General features: G+C 40.4%; 1 protein-coding gene across 1 annotated transcript; it reads left to right on the top strand.

Moving 5' to 3' along the window:
* The first annotated feature begins 4,287 nt into the window (after positions 1-4,287).
* Positions 4,288-9,267, top strand: LOC122067255 (putative disease resistance protein RGA3). The gene is made up of 3 exons (XM_042631091.1): positions 4,288-7,893; positions 8,865-9,003; positions 9,151-9,267. The coding sequence occupies exons 1-2, from the start codon at positions 4,991-4,993 to the stop codon at positions 8,884-8,886; spliced, it is 2,925 nt and encodes a 974-aa protein (XP_042487025.1). The 5' UTR covers positions 4,288-4,990; the 3' UTR covers positions 8,887-9,003; positions 9,151-9,267.
* The last annotated feature ends 7,309 nt before the right edge of the window (positions 9,268-16,576 follow it).

The raw sequence follows: 16,576 nt of genomic DNA, 5'->3' as shown, positions 1-16,576 counted from the left end.
AACTATTCTGAAACATTTGTAGTGTTCTATCTTTGTTCCAGAATGACTTCAAAATTATATTTCTATTTATAAAAGTTTCTACATTAGTTTATCATTACCATGATATTGAAAAGGTCATTTATGAATTATGTAAGTAGAAAATTAATGTCATTTTGTGCTTGCATGTCATATTTGGAACACCCTATGATGAATAAATATATATTATAATTAAATTGGGTGTAAGCTTCTACATATGATTAGCTGCATAACACATCTCTAGGGAACCATGAAAGGGTGATGTGGATTCCACCAAAGTGACTTATCTTATTCTTTCATGGTTTTTCCTAGGACAGTATAGTAAATGACATTTGCCTAAAGATGATGTCACCAAAGTTAAAGAAAATGACAGTAACCTAAGGTTTCTGATCCCAAAGGTGGGAATTTCAAAAGTTATTGTTCTTTTCACAGTTAATACAAGAAAATGAGAGGACCAATGAATTCCTGTCCCAAAGGATAAGGATATAATTTCAGTTATAAGTCTTGAATGATATAGTGATTACAGTAAATATGAATTTCACCAAGTTGAACTTTGTCATTGCTGTGGTCTATTTAAATGGGCTTTAGTGAAAATATTTTGTGGGTAGAGTTGACATCTTAAAGAATAATATTAATGATGATATCTATACCCACATTTGAGATGTTATGACACAAGATCATCCTACGTTACTTGTACATGCTGATGGTTTATTAATTATTTTCATCATAGTTTCAATGAAATCCAGTTTTGGAGTTTAATAATTATATAGACTATAAACAGTTTATGGAAATGGAATAAAAAATCATTTAATTTTTATTTATTGAAATAGCTTCTGAAATCAGTTTATACTGTTGACTATTTTGGCCATGTTTATTCAAGCCAACAGTTAGATTTAGTTATAATATGAACTGATGTTGACTCCTATAAATGGTACTTTTATTAGGTCATATAGTCATATTCTTTTATATTAGTGGGAGAATATATTATTATCCTATTGAGAGTGATAGATGCATTATACATGTTTTATTATGTATACTACATTTGTTGTTTCATGAATTTTAAGTCAATCTGGGGTATTTCGATGTTTTTCTCGATGTTATATTTTTTATTCGTGACATCAGATTTCGTCATGAGATACATAATTATGAGTTTTGACACCCCTTTATGATTCAAAATATCACAAGTGCATTATTTAAGTAATATTTCTTCGAATTTATATGTCCTATTTGTACTTATGATAAAGTTCAATTTTATTGAAAATTCATCGAGATAAACACAGATAAATTACATTTGAATGATTTAAATGAACTCATTGAAGTTTTAGTGGCTTATTGGTATAAAGCCTATGAAGTTATTTATACTTACTATGGATCTAAGCCAACATTATCTTTATTTGTTAAAGGCTTATTGTTGTTTTAGCCTATAAGTTATTCGGTTCATGTGCCCTATTAGCTAAATAATTTTTTTTGACTTAAAAAAATTATGGGGCTTTATTATGATTGACTTTAAAGTTTATAGGCAAATATTTGTATTAGATACTAAAGTCATTTGAGCCTAAAGATTATACTTGTATATAATTTCTTATATCTAATGCATTATGGATAAGGTAACATATTTCATGTGTTTTTTGCTACCATGAATAAATGATATGAACCCTCATATTTAGCATGTTGTCATTATAGGAAATTATCATTTTTAGATTTTCTATTTATTTATGGTAATGGCTAGAAGTACAAACCTGTCATACTAAGAATGTACTCACTTTGATAACTGCTAATTTATGGTGTTACCATATTGACTATAAATGTTTACAATAGGTTACTTTTGTGGGCTTGTGTTGAATATTTTTATTAATTAAATACTGAAATAGCTCATCTTGTTGTTTGTACCCAAAATCTAAACCCACGGGCATTTGGTAGCAATCCAAGTCTATAGGTTTTCATAATTTCAATGATTACGCTTCCATTTAGTTTAACTACTATATTTTTGTAGTGTGGGCTACGCTTGGAAAAAGTTGCTCTAACACATATTTGAACCACTTAATCTACTTGGGCTTGAGATTTTTTGACAAGTAGACCCCAAGGGAGAGTTGAACTCATGAGAGAACAAGGATGTTGCAGACCTATTTCATCTTCTATATAACGAGTAAAAGAAAAGCCATTAAGTAGCTTATAAATTTTATCTTACTATAATACTAAAACTGACATGCTTATATAAATGAATAATTTTAGTTTTCTAATTATCATTTTCAGAAGGTACACAAAAATTAGGGAAATAGAAGATTGAAAGGCAACGTGGCTCCTGTGCCCTGACATAAAGTGGGTGAAATGACTGCCCAACCCCTCATGAAAGGTGAAAATTTTGTCCCGTTGATGCTTCTGCATGCACTCACATTCACCCTCATTGGTGCAGGGCCCACTTTGCCTGTTAGAAAACCTTCTCACATAAAATTCTTACATTTCATGGTGGTAAAATACCCTTCGACACTCGATAATAGTAATAATTTTTAATAAAAATAACCTTCCGCAATGGAAAACAAACAAATGCCTCTAATTTGAACTATTTAATAAAAATGTTTAAGTAGTAAAAATAAATGTTTGGCTTCAGTAATTACCCGCATAAATTAAAATAATATTTTTGATTCCAACTATTATAATTGATACAGCCAAATCATACGGCTCAGTAGGGTGAGGACACGCGTCGCCCACTGGGACACGTGTCGCCCGCCAGGTAGGGAATATTCCCCACAAGAAGGACAAACGTATTGGAGGGGGACTCGGAGAGAGAGGAAGGTGGACCCAAGAAGGACAAGGGGAAGGGCAAGAGGAAACCCTAGACCCTAGGAACCATATAAGAGGGCCGAGAAGAAGGAAGAAGGTAAGCATCAATACCCTTGCCATTACTCCCTTACTGAGAACTGTGCGGCCGACCCTAACTTGAGCGTCGGAGGACTAACCCCGGACAAAGCTCCGGGCCTCTGCCGTCTGTGCTTGTGCAGGACCAATTCATACAGGGTTTTTAGCAGCAACAATAATCATAGTATTCACGAATTTCTTATGCATAGAAATATTTCTATCTCTAATTGTTGCCTATGTTGGAATTTGTTTGAAAGTCTTGAGCACTTGTTTTTTTATTGTCCTTTCTCTAAGTCGGTTTGGGGAAGTAGTCTTCGCAAGCTTTGGTCGAGTCCTAGAATTATTCTTCCATTTGAAAAAGGATGAAAATGGATTTTAAATGCTTTTAATTGTAAAACCCTTTCTGATCATCTTGGCAAGTTGGCATTCAGTGCAACATTATCTCATATTTGGTGGGAAATGAATAAAAGAAGATGGACTACCAATTCTCGTTCACTGGAGCAGATTAGAGATGCTATTTCTTTTAATGTGAGGAATAAAATTCTTCATAATTTTGTTGTTTGCCTAGATACAAATAGAAATTGGTTCTTGGCTTCTTCATGGGACCTTCCTTTCTTCCACCCTCTTAGATTTGGCATATTCTTAGGACCTTCCTCTCTTCTATTCCCCCTCCCCCATTTTCTTGTATCATTCTCCTTTTTATTGTTTCTTTCCCACCTCCCTAATTTTTTTGTATCCCTCCCTCCCTTCTTTGCTTGTTTTTTCCTCGCCCCCCCTTTTTATGTTTCTTTCCATTCTTTGGCTTGTTTCACCACCCCCCCTTTTTTGGGTTTGTCCCTTCTCTTAGGGGGCTTCAGGCCCATCTCTGCTAGGCTTGGTAAGGTTTTCACCCTGGTCTAGCCAATTTGGCTTTGCTTGTTGTATTTGTTTTCTTTCCTGTTTTAATATATTTTTCATTAAAAAAAAAATATCATAGTATTCTTCAAAAATATATTTTTATTCTTATATAATTTATATATATATATATATATAATATTGGGGCCAAGATTTGGCGCCCTATATGTGGGGCCTACCTTACCAATGGGTGGTGGTGGGGAAGACGTTCAGAGCTCAGGCCTGGCCTGCGTTCTACAAACGGGGCCAAACCATGTCGGCCAACGCTTCATAGTCCAAGAGGAAAGGGGCATGAAGTTTCTGTTTGGTAGATAGGAAGGAATGAGTTCAGACTTCTGTCTCAATAATTGAAGATATTTTCTTTCCTAGCTTTTACGGACTTTTGCAAACATGACTAGCAACAGTCCTTACCAAAATAAAAAAGACTAGCAGCAGTATAGTCAAGCTCCTTACTTTACCCATTATGAATTTATGACTCTAGTTGTTAACAAAAGGACAGAGGAAATACAGAGGGAGGCTCTTTAATTTGCTCTTTTGAAGATCATTCCTTTGTACCTTTAGAGAGATTCAAAAATTCTTTTCAATTCAAAGATTTAAGCAACTTTGATCAAGTAGACAATTAAGCTGCAAACAAGATGGTTGATGCAGTTCTTCGAGTTGTTCTTCAGAACATAACTCCCTACTTCAGCAAGAGTTTGGTTTGGTATGGGGAGTCGATCGAGAGATGAGAAGGCTTTCTGACACCTTAGACACAATTAGAGATGTATTGGAAGATGCTGAGATGAAGCAATTCAAGGATAAGGCTATCAAAGGTTGGCTAAAGAAACTCAAGGATGCAGCTTATGATGCAGACGACATCTTAGATGAGTGTGCTGCCAAAGCACTTCAATTAGAAGAAACCCAGAAGAGAAACTGCACCAACCAGGTAAGCAACTCTTTCTTATCTTGGTTCAATTTTGAAAAACTTATGTTTCGTCGCAAGATTGGACAGAGAATAAAAGATATTAGAGAGAGATTTGATGATATTGCTGATGCGAGGTCCAAATTTCATTTGAACCCTCGGGGAAATGCAGTGGAGTGGACTTTTGAGACCAGTGAACGAGAGACTACGTCCATTCTAACTGAACCCCGAGTTTATGGGAGAGATGAGGACAGAGAAGAAATAGTTAAGATATTGGTGGACAACATTAACAACCCATAGTTACTGGTTTATCCAATAATTGGAATGGGTGGTCTTGGAAAGACCACACTTGCTCAACTAGTCTACAATGATGAAAGAGTGAAAAATCAATTTGAGACCAGAAATTGGGTTTGTGTATCTGATGATTTTGACGTAAAAAGGCTTACTAAAGCAATCATAGAAACTATGGGTGGAACTGCATCTGATCTCATAGAGTTGGAATCAATGCAAAGCCGCCTTCGTGAGATGTTGAGTAGGAGGAGATTTTTGCTTGTACTTGATGATGTTTGGAATGAAAATCAGGACAAGTGGGATAAATTGAAATTTTCATTGACATGTGGAATTCAAGGATGTTCAATTCTTGTAACCACTCGTCTTGAAAAAGTAGAATCAATCATGGGCACATTTCCTGCTCACCACTTAAAAGGACTCTCAAAGGACGATTGTTGGGCTTTGTTCAAGCAACGTGCATTTGGCGATGGCAGAGAAGAGATTGCACACTTGGTAGTGATTGGAAAGGAGATTGTGAAGAAGTGTGGAGGTGTTCCTCTGGCAGCAAAGGCTCTAGGGAGCTTAATGCGCTTCAAAAACACAGAGACTGAATGGCTATTTGTGAGAGACAGTGAAATATGGGATCTACCAGAAGACGAAGAAAATAACATTTTGCCGGCCTTGAGACTCAGTTACAATCATTTGCCCTCACATCTGAGACAATGTTTCGCTTATTGCTCTATGTTTCCAAAGGATCATTGGATCGAGAAGGAACAGTTAGTCCATCTCTGGATGGCTAATGGTTTTATTCCATCCAAGGGTAAAATGGAGTTGGAAGATATTGGTAATGAAATTTTCAACGAGTTAGTGTGGAGGTCTTTCTTCCAAGACGTAGAAAAAAATGATTATTTGAATGTAGTGAATTGTAAGATGCATGATCTAGTCCATGATCTTGCATGTTCTATCTTGGGTAAGGAATGTTTGACCTTAAAGACTGGCGAGGAAATAATTGTTCCAAAAGGGATTCGACACCTATCATTGAAGCTTGAGAACATGCTTTCGTCCGACGACTTACAAATGTTGGTAGCATCCACTAATGAGTCTTTGCGTAAATTTCAAACCATTCGTACTTTGCTGCTAAATGCCAGTCGTTTAGATGTAGATTACCGGCCATTTTCAGCTGCCTATTTGAAATTTCCAAATTTCAATATTTCAAATCGTAGATGCTTACGAGCATTAGAACTGAGTTTCAGTTCTGTAAGTTGGCGACCATCGTCAGCTGCCTATTTGACACACTTGAGGTATTTGATACACTTGAGGTACCTGAAGCTCTACATGATAAGTATTAGCACATTGCCTGAATCCTTGAGCAACCTAAAACATTTGCAGACATTAATACTAGACCGTTGTCGATGTCTTCAAAAGTTGCCTGCACAGTTGAGTACCATGAGCAGCCTCAGGCACCTGGATATTTGTGGATGTGAGTCACTAAGGCAAATGCCAATCGGAATAGGGAAGTTGATTCACCTACAGACATTAAGCACGTTCATCGTGGGGAAGAAGACTGGATATCGTATCAATGAGTTAAAAGGACTGAACCTCAGAGGACAATTACACATAAGAGATCTAGAGAACGTAAAGAATTCAGTGGATGCCAAAGAAGCCAATTTGATGGAAAAGAGAAACCTTAACTGGTTAACCTTGTCTTGGTCTCCACATAATGATCAAACTCACATCCAAGAAAATGTTGATGAGGTGCTAGAAGGCCTCCAGCCCCCAATAAGCATGAAAAAATTGGAAATAGAAAGGTACCAAGGCATGAAATTTCCAAGTTGGATGGAGGATTTGTCACTCCAAAATTTGGTTCGTGTTCAATTGATAGATTGCAGCAGATGTGAAAATTTCCCACCTCTTGGGCATCTACCATTCCTGAAGTTTCTTCATGTAAGTGGAATGGATTCTGTCCGATACTTATTAGATGTTGAGTCCGATAGTGGTGATGGATCGGCTAAAGGATTCCCATTGCTGGAAGAACTGCAATTATATGGCATGCTAAATTTGGAAGAATTGTTATTGAATGTTACACGAGGAAGAGAAGTAGTAGTATTCCCTTATCTTGTGTCAATGAGAATTATGAATTGTGATAAGTTGAAAACCCTTCCATTGCTCCCGTCTCTTAAATCTTTATTTCTTCAAACGAAGGAAAGTGAAAACATTCCAGAAGGGCTGCTACAAAACCGAAACCTCCCCGTTCTTGAGAGTTTGACTTTTGATAATTCCCCCAACCTCGTCAATTTGCCAAGATTGTCTATTAGGCATGGGGAATATGGATTTAGCTCTCTTAAAGAGTTTGGGGTCAACCAGTGCAATGCTATGAAATATTTGTGGGAGGATGAGACCCAATTCCAGGGGTTGTGCTCTTTGAAGGTACTGAGAATTGAATGGTGTGAGAGACTAGTATCTCTGCCAAGGATAAGATATTTAACAGCTCTTGAGCGTTTGTATATTAATCAGTGTCCTGGGCTAGAACTCTCTCTATTGGAGGATTTTCGGCACCTCACTTCCCTTCAAAAAATTGATATTATCAACTTGCCTCAGTTGATATCTTTAGCTGAGATCTTAAGACACACTACAACATTGCAACATCTAAGAATCTTTGGTTGTGAGGGCCTTACTGTGTTGCCAGAGTGGATCGAAAATCTCACGTCACTTCGAACTATAGAGATTTGCTATTGTCCAAATCTTACTTTCTTACCAGATGGTCTTCGGCAACTAACAATGCTGCAAACCCTTGTAATAAAAGGATGCCCTGTCTTAGAGACACGATGTAGAGAAGGAGGAGAAGACTGGCAAAAGATATACCACATTCCAAAGGTCATCATCAGATCATGGCCACTACGAACACCAATGAAGCAAAACCGTGGATGTTGGGGTCGTCTCTTGGAGTTGAAGAGGAGGTGATGCATTCAATACTAAACAAGCATTTTTTAAGATGCAGACTTCTCACTTTTTGCCACCAATCTAATTTACTACATCTATGTAATAAATTATTTACTTTGCACCCTTTATGTCTTTTTTCTTTTTTAGTCTTTATATTTAAAAAAAAAAAAAAAAAAAAAAAATCTAACCAAGTACCCCTCTCAAATAAAAAAAAAAAGGATGATTTACATCTACCTCCTCTGGCGTTTGCCTATATTACATCCTCCTTCTAAAAAGCCATTTATTACATTTAAACCCACTTAAACTAACACCATCAAAGAGGTGTTAGTTTTTAAAATAGAAAAGATGATTTTACCCCTCCTCCTCCTCCTCCTTCTTCTTCTTCTTCTACAGCGTAAGGGCACCAAGACCTGTTCCCAGGTTAACGACCGGCCAACCTCGCTAGAGGATCTGATCAACGTCACCGACCAACAAAGATTTCAAGAATGTTAGTGGAGGTATTCACAGGTATATGATAACAGAACTAGACTCAAGAATGCTGCAATTGGAAAATAGATGTTTGATCTACTCTGCCAAATTGCAGAATATTCATATCTTCAACATATATACCCCCTGAACAAGCAGCATAAGCCCTTGCAATTCTACAGAAGAATATCAAGAGAAATCAAGTCCCCCTCACAGATTAACATGATATTGTTTGCTAGAGCTTACACCAAGTGCTGCAGGGATTGCCTAAGCGAAAACAGACTAAGCGCACCTTTCACTTTCTCTCTTATTAACTGTTGATATCATTTTAAATTTGATTTAAATTTAGGCTTACTCATTCCAAGTAAAATTCAGTTAAAGGAAATGTTTTTTTAACAAATGCAAATCTTGTTGTACTGATTTTAGCTGCGATTTCTCCCCCTTATTATACATATCTTTTGCCTCGAACCTAACAGACCATTTAACATCAATTTTTACATTGCTTTTTATTTTTTATTTTTAGGTTGCATCAAATACTGGGATGACAGTTGGACGAGTTAATGGGGGCCTACTCTGCCCTGCACATTTATGACTGGACATTGGATTGGCTTCACTTCTATCTTATGTTTGGCATCTGATATGGGGCAATGTTGAAACAGCAGGTTTTACTAAAGGATTGGCTTCTCTTCTATCTTATTCCTATTGAAGCTCTTTATATAATAAATTTACTCTCCACGCCTTACCTGGATTCTTTTTTTTTGTCTAAATTTTTAATTCTACTTTGTTTGAGATGCATTTATCTTTTGCAGATTTCTCATCTTTCTTTGAACGGATGAAACTTGCGATTGAGCTTGGTCTTAACAAGATATGAGTGGAATGTGATTCGACATCAGTTGTAATATCCCGCTTCTTAAACCCGGTCTGATTTCGCGGTTGAACCGGTTTAACCATGCAGGAACCGAGCCAGAGGATATTAGAGCGGGTTCCTTATGGGCTATGATGGCACGGGTGACCTTAAACACCGGCTGGCCCGACAAGTCCGAGCCAGTGCCAGAAGAGACGGGAGTGCCCAAATCGTGTACGTGCACCTACCATAAGGCTATGTACGGATAGAACAGGTATTATATCCGTATTTTAAGGTTATATACGTACGCTACATTGTATGCTCAGGGTAGGGTCCGAGCCGAGGTCCGAGCCCGGTCAAAATCCCAAGTTTTTTTACTCTCGGATGGGTATGTCAGGTGGGTACACCCACCCACCTGAGTGACCCATCCATCACTATTCACTTAGGTAGGAATAGTATATAAAGCTTTATGACTTCTTTTCTTTCCATTTATTACCCTCGTACGTTTGGTGAGAAAAGTAAAGAGGAGAGAGAAAAAGAAAGGGAAGAAGAAAGGAAGAAGAAGAAAGGAAGGATTTCAGCGGCGTCGAAGCTCGATCTTGCCATTCCGGTGCCGGGAGAGTAATCTTCAACTCGAGATCTACAGTTGGAGGTAAGAAAAGTTGGGTTTTATGAACATTCACCAAACCCACGCTTTAAACCCTTGATTCGAGTATGATTTCTTAAGATCTTGTAAACACCTCTTGAAATGATGGATCTAAGGTTTAATAGATGATTTATGTGTTGATCTTGAAGGATTTGAAGAGATATTGACAAGGTAGAAGGAGCATTGTGAGTTGGAAGTGATTTGGAGGGTTTGAAGTCATTCTTGAGCAAAGAAGATAAGATGGTTCCCCTCACTTAAATCTAAGTTAGATCTAAGGTAGAACCATCCTATAGGACTTTAAAGGTGTGAGGAATGGGTTGAGAAAAGCCCCATTTGGGTCCCCAAGGAATGGAGGAAGATGAGAAGAAACTGGGGTTTTTCCGCCAAAATCGGCGGGTACAACCGGTGGGTCCCTACCCACCTGAGACACCCACCCGAGAGGGACCAGGGGGTCCCTGGCCAAACCGGCGGGTAGGACCGGCGGGTCCTACCGGCGGGTCCCTACCCGCCGGTCCCAAACCGGCGGGTTGGACCGGTGGGTAGACCACCCACCTGAGTGACCCACCCGAGTGGCCAGAATGTGATTTTTGGGTCCGATCGAGCCCAAATCGGACATGGGACCTTCTTTCGACGTTCTAAACACGATTTTGACGTCGAATTTCATTAATTTTGATTCTAAAATGGTGAAGTACTAACCCCGCTCAATTTTGTTAGGTTCACCAAAGCCTTCCCGATTCGCTCCGGATCTCACCCGTACCGAGCGGGACTCCTTGTACGCTACAAGTAAGTGGAGAGAGAGGACGTTTGGCCTATTTCAAGGCATTTGTTTGGCATTCATATAACTATATCTAATTTAGTCATGTCATCATGAATATACTATATAGATTAGTCATTTCACACATTGATGTGCATTTATGCTATGTTTACTTTTAATGCAAATTGAATGAGATGATATATGTCGAATGTGTACATCATGTCGCATAATGCATTGATAGATTAGATGCCGGGGTCGGCTTGGAAACGAATGCATTGGTGGCCCGTGGTATGGGACACGGAGGCACTATGCAGTCGTACTGCATATAGGAGCATGCGGTATTAGGATTCTCACCATCCCGTGCTACGACCCTTCCCAACAGGGGTTGAGGTGTTGGGTTGCCATTTGGGGGGAAGCATGGGTCGCGGTTGTCGGACACTGTGGCGGTTAGGCATTACGCCCGGCGAGTCGTGTAGGACAGCCGGCAACCCCGGTGGTATTTCAAGAGGGCCAATCGTACTGCTTTTAAATTGCTGGAGTCAGCACCGTCATTTAAATTTATTTACATTTCTGTTGAGAGCCGGTGGACGGCATTGTCTTTATTTTTCCGAGTACTCACGGTGGGCCTTCTCCAACAGCCCTATGGGCGTATCGCGGGAGGGAGTTCGCGGCTCGTACCCGGAGTATACGCGCACTGTGGTCGTAGTAGCACTAAAACCAAAGACTTAGTAATGTTGACTAGGTGTATGTGATTTAAAATGACTTGCATGGCATGTAGTGCATATGATATGTTGTGATTGTGTGGACTGTTGTGTGTGGTCCACCTCTCTACTTACTGAGCTAGTGAGCTCATTCCACGTATACACCCCTTTTTAGATGATTTTGCAGGTCATGCATCTGAGGAGCTTGGGGTGGGTCCCGCAGTCGAGTTTCCTGAGGAGGACTGGTGGACCCCTGATGAGTTTGAGCACGGCATAGACTGCGCGTGTGAGAGCTGTGTTGCGGGGCAGCGGTTCTGAGGCCGAGCTGAGCTCCAGCCTTGATACCGATGCCGGGCTGTGTACTCTGATGTTTTTGATAATTTCCTGTACATAATTGATATTCAAACTTTATTCTTTTTGTGTATATATATCATGCCTTTGGGCCCAAATGTATATAATTATGGTATCGCCATTTGGGTATCAGGTATATGGGAATTATTACAGGTAAAACTTAGTCTTCCGCTGATTTGATGAGTTGATGTTAGTGTGTGTATGCTGTGGTGGAATACAGTGTCTGATGATCCTGGCAGGTTTGGGTTAACCGGTGTTAACTCGGTCACCGCTCCGGTTCAGTGCGAACGGGGTGTGACAGTATATATGTGGTTAGGTATCACTCCCTATGCTATGCACCCTTGCCAACAGGGGTTATGGTGTTGGATAACCCATTGTGGTATGTTTGATGAGCCTTCCCGAAGTGCCACTCCCACGGTACGATGTGATAGTTACCAGAGGTGGGAACCTGTCTGGCGTGGCCGATGTGTTACCGATGCCATGACTGCCAGGAGGGGGTTATCCGGGGTTTACTGGGTGACCCATAGATGCATATGGGGATCGGTAAGCTTCTAATCACAGCTAGGGTTTGTATCACTGTGTAGTCGATGTTGTTTTCTAGATGAGGGATACAGCTTAATGTGCCGTAGTAGCATTTAACAGACTTAGTTTGTATTGTTAGGTGGATAATAAATAAATGAACTGCGTCACGAGCATCATGGACTATGTGTTTAATTTCTGCAATCATGCATCATAAATTATTACTGCTATTGTCTTACTTAGATGTGCTTGACCCCACCCCTCACTGAGCGAGACAAAAAGCTCACCCCACGTATACACCCCTTTTTAGATGATGATGCAGGTACTATGGTGCCCATCGCAGGTGATCTAGTATCTTCTAGGTCAGAGTACGGTGTGAGCGACTGGTGGATGCCAGAAGCGGAGGAGCACGACCAGGATTGTGCTTGCGACCACTATGCTTACACCGCACTATGAGATTGTATATCATATTTTGATATTTTTGGATATACCTATGGATTGTATATATTCTTGAGGTTATAAGTATATGTCATGGATGGATGTAACAGATTAACTTAGTTATTGCTATTATATTACCATTAGATGTTTCCCTATTTTACTTATATTTCTGCTACTATACTTTGATTCCACTGCTTATACTAGTTTGTGATGTGAGATTGTGAAAATGTTAAGGTACTACTATCAGAGATCCTAGTAGGTTGTAAGACAGGTACGTGTCTTACGCACACCATTGGTATTCCTAATGGTAAGTTGGGTCTGCCGAGAGTGGGGTGTGACAGTTGTGGTATTAGAGCGCGAAGCTCTGCCTTAACTTACAATCTAAGCCAAACCATGATTTTGGAAAAACTAGAATTTAATAAAAATCTCAAGACAACAAAAATAGCAATTGCACATTAGGAGACAAGTATAGGTGTTAAAGCCGTTTCATTATAATAAAGAACTTGAATACACAGCTTACACTTTTTATAAAAATTAAAGTACTAAAAGCAGGAAATCCTAACTAGCTTAATTCTAGGAAATTAAACAACTGAAACAAATGACATAATGAAAAAGTTCAACTAAACCTAAAAACATCAAACTCAAATAAAAGCAGGAAAATGGAAATCCTAAAGGCTACAGTGACAAACATGTCACTAATCTTGCTGCTGCTGCTGTTGGTTCTGTTCTTGGCCCTGAGCCTAGTTCAGACCATGCATTCCTGAAGGAGGCACCGGAATACCAAGGTGGAAGACCATCGCCTGCATTTGTGCCTCTAGGGAGGCTACTCTATTGTCCATAAGATAATAGGTCTCGTCCATGCTCTCGAGGCGGCTGTCCATACTCCTTATTAATGACATAGTGGTATCCAGATGGGCCATAACGTCATTGAGACCACAAGGCCTTCCACCCGTAGTGCTTTGAGATGTAGAAGCTACCATAGAACCAATAGCCTGGGGATCAGTTGGTGGAGCCCCATCAACCCCAGCAGCTTCTCCTCCTACCTCACTGGCACCGCCACCCGCTACCTCCATAGGCTGCTGACCCTCTCCTGGGATTGGTGTCACCTCTCTCAGATCTATTGTCATCTTCCTCAGTGAGTCTTAGTTGAAGTTTGTAACCTCTTCACCCAGTCGTGCCTTACCCTCCATGTCCACCCCAAAGAGGCGAAAGATATTAGTCAATATCCTCCCATAGCATAGGTTCCCTACTCGGTGATCCTGCCCTTTAGATCGAGTTACCATGGTCCACATTAGGAGGTAAGGCAGGAGTATCTACACCCCCATGTACACGCAGTATGTCACGTAGGCTTACAGGGTGAATACCTCATTATAATGTCCACAGGTGGGGAGGACATTTAGCTGAATCGCACGATAGACAACCTTTGGAGTAGCAAAATAGTTGACTAAACGATTCCATCCTTTGGCTTCCTTGGTCAGCATGTCATTGATCTCTTAGAAGGTGTCGGACTCTGAAATTTATATGCCAGAGTCCGAGGAGGGGCAGTACACTAGATCACCTATATTTTTATCATCAATATATTTGCCAGCTACCCCATATCAAAGGAGATCTCCATCCCCTTCACATAGGAGGTGATTTGCATCTCTTCGGTACCCCAGTTCATGCATTCCATGTTGGAGTAGAATAGCCTGACCAGAGTGGGGTAGTAGTATCGATTGGGTTTTAGGATGCAGTACCACCTGATCTCCTCAAACCGTTGATGAAGACAAAATCCACAGAAGTCGTTGGTCCTCACATAGACTCCTGGGTCGACATTGTAGGGCTCAAAGAACTCCGAATGGTCTCGCTCAACAATAGAGCAGAATAAGATTGGGTTGAACTGCTCGGTGGCATCTTGCTCCTCTTGTATAAGGGCGCGTCGGGTACGTACACGGTGTCAAGACATTGTTGCAAGATGATCCCTAAGGATTTGGACTGGAAAACCTAGTTGAATGGCTGCATGCAAAACTCACAGAGAAGAAAATCATAAAAACTAGGTTTCAGAGAGAGAAAACTTAACTTGGATGAGAATGAGGCTCCAATCGATCGCGAAATAGCATGAGGAAGGTAGGGAATGGGTAGCAAAAGGCTCCTTGACTATTTCCACACCTTTCTCATAAGAGCAAATAGGGTTTTGTGTGAATAACCCAAGGCCCGAGCCTATTTATGGCTGACTTGGTGCCACTGGAAATAAGTCACCGGAAACACTGAGCATACTTTCGGTACCTGTTTCTGATGAAAGGGAAAAATTGGTTTTAGCCTCTGTTTTGCTCACCAGAAATACCACTGATATTTTTGGTGGATTAATCCATATTTTTGGTGGTTTGACTCCCTGTTTCCGGTGGATTCAATTAAAAAATAAATCATGTTAAATTTTCAAACCTAAGTTTTTATTTGGGTCCTTGATGGTGTGCCTCTTTGGGATGTGTGCATGATCGGATCTTAATATATGTGGATCCCACTTATGCATACCCTAACACTAATTTTGACTGTGGTATATGTGTCGGACCCACTGTGTATATGTGTGTTCCAATTACATGCAACATATGCAACCTTGTTTATGCATGTGTACTAATTAGATTCCTTCACGGGAATCATGTCGCACCGGAACATCCAATCCTGATCCCAATCATGCCCGTCACCTCCCGCTTTCCCTACACAGAATCTGGGTAGACCCCACAATATAATTTTGGCCCCGCCTATACTTTATAGCCTAGGATGTGGCATCCATCATGAATAACATGAAGCGAAAAATGGAAGAAAGAAAAAATCAGTTTATGGCCAGGATTGATAATAGAATCCAAGTGGCAATGGAGACCCGTAATGTACCACCCACACCTCCTACTCCACCGGCACCCATTCCAATACCCATTGGATCAGTTACCCTTCAAACATCTAGTGGGGCATAGGTGCATGGGCATATACAAGATCCGATGCCGGAACAAGCTCAAGCCCATGTAGAGGGCTGGACAGATTTGAAAAGTATGATGGAGAAGTTTCAATGACTTAGGCCCCCATATTTGTCCAAGGTGGGGCAAGACCCGTTGTATCCATCAAGATGGATTGGTGGGATGGAAAAGGTTTATAGACTGATAGGCTACACCGATGAGTAGAAAATTTTGTGTGCGGGCTATCAATTACAGAATGAAGCAGATGATTGGTGGAGTGCCACCGAGCCTATTCTAAGGGCTAGTAACCCGAACCCTACTTGGGCAGATTTCAAAGGGACCTTCTTTGAGAACTATTTTCCAAAAAGCTTCTGGGATGGGAGAGAGAGTGAGTTCTCTCAGTTGATTCAATGCCCCCGATCGGTGCTCGATTATCAACAATGCTTTGAGGAGCTATTCCATTTTGCTCCTGAGCATCTGAGAGGTGATAGAGCCAAGGCAAAAAAGTTTGAGAAAGTGTTGAGGCCAAGTATTGGGTCAACCATTGTGGGGTTAAAACTGTAAACCTATGCTAAGGTGGTATAAGTGGCCAAGTCTATTGAAGATCGGCATAGGGATAACTACACAGCTCAGCAAGGAATGGGAAAGAGGCCGATGGGATCTGTTGGTTCTAGGGAAGGCAGCAAACCTTTTCGAGTGCCCTACACCAACCTAACTCTAGTGTAATTTAGAAGACTTGATGCTGTTAGACTTCCCAGTCCTCCCGATCTAGTGCAGTATCCCTGTCTTTGGGATTCGGCTCAAGATGTTTTCATTGTGATCAGTCGGGCCACATGGCGAGGACTTGCCTCCACCGAAGGCTAGGTGATGCACCCTACGGTATGCCACCTAGGCCCTAGCAAACATATTCAGCCCTTAGGCCAGTATAGCCCCTATAGGGCCAGAGACCACAGGGCATAGTATTTGCTATGATTATAGAAGATGCTGAGGCTACACCCGGTGTTGTGACTAGTACATTATTGATATCATTATTGCTTGCACATGTGTTATTTGAC

Source organism: Macadamia integrifolia, unplaced genomic scaffold (assembly GCF_013358625.1).
Source record: "Macadamia integrifolia cultivar HAES 741 unplaced genomic scaffold, SCU_Mint_v3 scaffold2790, whole genome shotgun sequence".
Lineage (NCBI taxonomy): Eukaryota > Viridiplantae > Streptophyta > Magnoliopsida > Proteales > Proteaceae > Macadamia > Macadamia integrifolia.
This window is presented reverse-complemented; position numbering and strand designations above follow the sequence as displayed.

What these genes read in the sequence shown, in the direction of transcription:
- LOC122067255 (XM_042631091.1), top strand. Translation starts at nt 4,991, where the DNA reads ATGGGTGGTCTTGGAAAGACCACACTTGCTCAACTAGTCTACAATGAT. An exon ending in CTCTTGGAGTTGAAGAGGAG is followed by an intron (nt 7,894 to 8,864) that starts GTGATGCATTCA and finishes TTTTATTTTTAG; the next exon opens with GTTGCATCAAATACTGGGAT.